The sequence below is a fragment of the Mastomys coucha genome, unplaced genomic scaffold (assembly GCF_008632895.1).
Source record: "Mastomys coucha isolate ucsf_1 unplaced genomic scaffold, UCSF_Mcou_1 pScaffold15, whole genome shotgun sequence".
NCBI classification, from domain to species: Eukaryota; Metazoa; Chordata; class Mammalia; order Rodentia; family Muridae; genus Mastomys; species Mastomys coucha.
Window position 1 is genome coordinate 132,294,475 of NW_022196897.1, and position 6,016 is coordinate 132,300,490.

General features: G+C 43.2%; 1 protein-coding gene across 1 annotated transcript in view; it reads left to right on the forward strand.

Moving 5' to 3' along the window:
* The first annotated feature begins 487 nt into the window (after positions 1 to 487).
* Positions 488 to 6,016, forward strand: part of Xrn2 (5'-3' exoribonuclease 2) — a 65,672-nt gene continuing 60,143 nt past the window's right edge. The window contains exon 1 of the mRNA XM_031372146.1: positions 488 to 686. Coding sequence (XP_031228006.1) covers positions 612 to 686 — 75 coding nt within the window. The 5' untranslated portion in view covers positions 488 to 611. The remainder of the gene's footprint in view (positions 687 to 6,016) is intronic.

The following is a 6,016-nucleotide window of genomic DNA, read 5'->3' on the forward strand; positions in this document are numbered from 1 at the left end:
GGGCATCTGATGCCTCTAGCCTCCAGTTACTAGCACTCGTTCACATAGCAACATGTAGATATACACACATTGCATAATTAAAAATAAATCTTAAGCATATTTTGAAAAGTTGCTTATGCAAAGCAGATGTTTAAAAAAAAAATTGTAGCATAAAAAAATAGGAGAAACCAGGAAATGGAAACTAGGGTGTAGATGGTTCTATGCAGCCCAAGACTGCTTGTGGGAAAGGAAGAGGGATAGGCCACGCCTTTCCAAAGTTCGGACCACACAAGCAAGGACCTGTTGCCGCCGGCCTAATGTGGCCGGCGCTCTGGGGACTACTGCGGTTAAAGGCTTCATCCTGGAGTCGGCGCTCAAAGGCTTTACCGGAGAGCTGGGCGCACCAGGTCTCACCACCAAGCCTTACAGCTCGTCAAGCTTGTGCAGTCTAAACGAACTCCCACTTAAGTGAGCGCTTTTCCCTGCTTCCCCCGCGGTGGTGGGGTGACGTAACTTCCGGTCGCTGAACGCACGTGGGAGGAAGTGCCGGTGCCCGCGGCTGCCGCTCTTGCCAGTCTCGTTGGTTACACTCTCCCGCTGGCCCGGCTGCTGTTTCGAGCTGCCCGCTGGTCATGGGAGTCCCGGCGTTCTTCCGCTGGCTCAGCCGCAAGTACCCGTCTATCATTGTCAACTGCGTGGAGGAGAAGGTGAGGAGACGGCCAGTACGCCGGAGTGGGGACCCGGCGCGGCACGTCTAGGCCGCGGCCCTCGGGGACGGGCGCCCGCCACAGGCGGCCCCGTGGGCCGCTTCGCTGGTTCGCGGTTCCGGAGGCGGTCTGGGCGGAGCGAGGGCGAGTAGGGGTCTTTGGGGGCTTGGGCGGCTCCTCCTCCGCCTGCAGAGCGGGGCACCTCAGGCTCCGCCCACGGCTTTGTTTCCTGGGCGCCAGAGCCTCTCGGTGAGCTCGAAAGGGCGCCCTGGCTAGACAGCCCCCCTAACTCGGGCAGCAAGGTTGGCAGGGTAGGGACCGCTGGCTGGTCCACTGTGTCGAACCGGGAGTTCCCGGTGGCCGGATCTCATCTTTTCCACCCGAGTTTGGCCATTTATTGCAGTTAACAGTGCGCGGGCAGCGGCTAGTTACGAAGGGCCAGGATAGGGGAGCGGTCTGTCTCCCCGGCGGGCTTCGCTGTACGAATGCCGGGCAGCTCGCTGTTTCACTTCCTGTCCTCTGGAGTGGTGTTAGTTTGCTAGTTTACCGGCAGACTTTTAGTCGTCCCGATTCGTGAGTGTTGCTTTTGTCGTCCGCGTAATTCTGTCGAGTTCGACTTTGTACTCTCAAGTAGAATTTCTGGATTGGAAAAGTTCCGGGCACATGTGTCCCCTCCCACTTTCGGCTTTAGAACCGCCTCTCTCCAAGAACCTATTTCTCCTGCTTAAGTAATTTACTTGCTTACTTCCTGTCTTAGAAGAAACCGAAAGCTTTGTTTTGGTGACATTCCTAATATATTTTTGTGTTCCCCAAAGACAAATTGCTAAGCTGAATCATTATTTCCTTTCTAAACGTTGCGCTCCCCTGGAGGGGTGTTCCAAAGGGAAAGCCACAGTTCCTTGTTCCGTCCTTTTTCGTCTGGTCTTCTCTCCAAAGACAGACACTTTGAACTGTTTTGGCTCTGCCTTAATATGGTTAAGTTTTATTTACCGGTTTTAGGTCTATCTAGTTTTGGGTAGAAGAGGAATTAACTATTTATTCACCACCATCCCAATTTTTCTAATGCTAATCCATATATCTGACGGTAAATTTTGTAATTTAACGGAGAACTCTTTTAAGCGTATATCCGGCTAAGGCATGGCACGTACCTTTAGTCCCAGCACTTTCGAGAGAGGTAGGCTTGAGTTTTGGAGGTCAGCCTGATCTACACAGAGTTCAAAGCAAACCAAGGATTACTTAGTGAGACCCTCTTGCAAAACAAACAGAAATTCTATCGCCTATACAAAGTGTCATTTTCTGGTTTCTAAGATTGATGTTAGCTCCCTCACACCCCCTCAAGCTGTCTTAACTTTTTGGTTCCCCTGTACTTTTTAATTCTCATTCAAGATTGTCAAACCTTTGACCATGCAAGCTTCAAGAGAACCAGTGTTGTTGGCTGTTTTAAATTGTGATTGTAGTTTAAGCTGGTTATCTTTTCCGAGAGCTAGCTCCTCCTTTACTCCCTCCCTTTCATCCCTAGTTTGGGTACAATGCATATCTTTCACCATCCAAATTATTTTATCAGGCATTCTGTCAAGTCCTTTTTTTTGGTCATTGCGGCTCTTTTTCTTTGGAGATAGGATCTTCCTGCTTAGCCACAAACTCCACACCCTCACACACATAGGCAAGCTGGGATTGCCTGTGTACTGGCACTCGCAGCTTGGATTTGTCTTTATGCCTATTTTCTTCACAGCACTTTTTTTCAGTATGCTTCCTGGTAAGGGCTTCTTGAGAATTACTGTTTGCTGAATAGCCCATCTTTTCTTGGCTTAAAGCTATCCTTGGTTTTACTTTTGAATTGACTTTTTAGGAAATGCCACTGTCTGATCTGAGTTTTTTTGTCAGTGTAGGCCCAAAATTTATTTTCTCCATGAGTGATTATGAGCCCAAGTTGGAAAACCAGTTCCCATGAAGGTGCTGGAAACACTCTTTCCAGCTGTCATTGTCGATGAGAAAAAGTCAGATATTTTCTTTTAAGACAAGGTCTCACTGTGTTGCTCTGGTTGGCCTCACATTTGACTGCCTCTACTTCACAAGTGCTGGGATTAAAGGTACTGGCCCCTAGGCCTGGCAGTTTTTGTGACATTTATTTAACCAGGTTTGCTGTTCTGAGCACTATATTGATACTAAGTTGTTAGGTGCTTATTACAGAGGAGAAAATTATTTTTCAAGTTTTTGAAAAATTTCAATATTTTTGATAACTTGAGTAAGTAGCTAATGTCAGTACCAGTGTGAAAACTGAAGGTCATGTGCCTAACTTATGACCCTCCCCTTTCACTGTTCAGAATTGATCAGTTTTTTTTCTGTGCTTGTATTAGTTATTCACAGTGTTTGCATTGTGCCATTTGCACACATTTACATAATATATTTAGATTACATCCACTCTTCTTTCACATCTTTCTTTCCTATGTATCCCCATCCTACTATCCCTGTGCCCCCCATGAATCCCTTTGTTCCCAACTACCTTTTTACATTGACTTTTTCTGTGTGTGAGCTGGCAATTAGTGCTGTTTAGAAGAATATGGGTGAGAGAAAGCTTTCTTGCTCACACTCTCCTCCTTCCCTTTTTTTCCTCTTCTATAGGCTTTCTCGCCTGGAACTTGCTCTGTAGACCAGGATGGCCTCAAACCCTCAAACTCAAGAGTTCTATCTGCCTTTGCCTACTGAGTGCTAGGATTAAAGGTGTGCACCACCACCTGGTGAAAGTTTTTAAATATGTATATATGTACACAGACACAAGTGTACCTGTTGCCAGGACAGGAGTGCAGGGACAGAGACATGTCTTGGCATGTGTATGGAGGTCAGAGAACAACTTTGAAGTCAGTTCTTTCCTTCTAAGTAAGCACCTTTATCCAGTTGAACTTCTGGTTGGCTTCTGTGCTATTTATTCTTCCTGGCTCATTGACATATTACATAGTTAAAATTTGAGATTAATTGATATTGTTTCATGTATTAATCATCTCTTTCATTTTTGAAACATAGCTCAGGCTTTCCAGGAACTCATAATACTTCCTACTGGGTGCTGGGATTCTAGGCTTACATGACTAGGCACAGCTTTAAAAGTTTTAAAATATATTTATTTGTTGAATATAGTGTTGCTGTACTATATATAATTGTATATAATGAATTATCATATTCTCTTGTGCATATGTTACGCACTTTACTCTTTACTCCTTCCCATTATGTATTTTGGCAGAAGTCATGGGAGTCATTCTCCTCGTGGGAGAATGTGTCTTAGTTTGGGTTTTATTGCTATGAAGAGATACCACGATCAAGGCAACTCTTAAAAAGGCAAACATAATTGGGGCTAGCTTACAGTTTGAGAGGTTCAGCCCATTATCATGGTGGAAGCATGGCAGCTTGCAGGCAGACATGGCACTGGAGGAGCTGGGAATTCTACATCTTGATCCAAAGGCAGCCAGGAAGACTATCTTCCCCAGGCAGGCAGGAGGAGAGTCTCTTCCACACTGGGAGGAACATGAGCTCTAGAAGCCCTCAGAGCCCACCTATATAGTGACACATTTCCTCTAACAAGGCCACACCTAATAGTGCCACTTACCACGGGCCAACCTTATTCAAATCACCACAGAATGCATGCATTATTTATCTTAGTCTGGTTGTTTAGCATAATGATTTCCAGTTCCATACATTTTCCTGCAGATGGCATAATTTCCATCACCTCTGTGGCTTAATAATACTCCAGTGTGTATATTCACACATCTCCTTTCAGTGTACATGAAATTCTTAAGCTATTTTTATAAACTGGACACTGGCAGTTTATAGTCTCTCAATAAATATGAATGTACAAATACTTCTGTTGTATGCTGCCTTGTATTCCTTTTAGTCTATATTCTAGAGTGGTATAATAGCTAGATCATAGCATATGGTAATTCTGTCTTTCTACCTTTTTCTTTTCTTCATAATGGCTGCTGTCTAGCAGTGTGTGTCAGCATTCCTAGTATCTTTGCCAGGATGAGATACTTGATTTCTTTATGATAGTCATTTTCACTGGGGTGAAATCTCTTAGTAGTTTTGATTTGCATTTCTTGATAACTAAGGAATTTTTTTCATATTATTGGCCACTTTATCTTTTAAAAGGTTATTTCACTTATTTATTAATTAGATTTTGTGTGTGTGTGTGTGTGTGTGTGTGTGTGTGTGTCAGATGAATAACTGGCAGGGAAGTTTTTCAGTCTGTATGCTCTCACTACTAGTTGCTTGCTTTCTTTATGCAGAGACTTAGTTTCATGGTATCTCATTTGTTAATCTTTTTTTTAAAATTTATTTTTATTAATATGTTTGTGTAAGAGTGCCTTCTGAGGCCACAAGAGGGTGTTGGATTTCCCTCTAGAGGTGGAGTTAATGGCAAATGTGACCCACCTCATGTTGGTGCTGGGAACCAAACTTGGGTCCTCTAGAAGAGCAACAAGTGCTCTCAACCACTGAGCCATCTCTTCAGCCTGTCATTTGTCTTTTTTTCCTAGAAATTCCTGGACAAATAGACAATTAGACTTTTATCTTAAAGTGTTTTCCTTATATTTTCTTCTGGTAGTTGCAGAATTTCTAATACTTAAAATCTTTGATCTATTTTGAATTTATGTTGTAATGAGCAAGAGATAGAGCTCTAGTTTGATGCTTTTGCCTATAAATACTCAGTTCTGCAGCATTGTTTCTTGAAAAGACTAGGATGCTTTTAGCACTTTTGCCAAATCCATGATGGCTATGGCTATTTACTTCTGGGTCCTCTTTTATTTCTTTTTTATACATCTGTTTTTGTGGTTCATAACTTTGTTGATTTATTACCATGGCTCCGACGGAATGTAGTGACACCTCTAGTGTTGTTCTTTATGCTTAGGACTGCTTTGGCTTTTTGTGCTCCCCTGTGAGTTTCTTTCTGTGGAGAATGTCATTGCAACTTTGATATGGATTACATGGAATCTGTTGAATGCTTTTGGACTGGTCCAAAGCATGGGAGATTTTCATTTCCTAGTGTTTGCATCAATTTCTTCAGTGTTTTATTATCTTTTATTTTGGGATTATATGCACAGTGCATGCACAGGGGTATGTGGTTGCTTGTGCTGAAGAGGACATAGGTAGAACATTGAGTACTTCCTCTTTTACTTTCTTTTTTCTTTTCTTTTTTTTAAAGATTTATTTATTTTTTTTTATGTATGTGGGTACACTGTTGCTATCTTCAGACACACCAGAAGAGGGTATCTGATTCTATTACAGATGGTTGTGAGCCACCATGTGGTTGCTGGGAATTGAACTTAGGACCTCTGGAAGAGCAG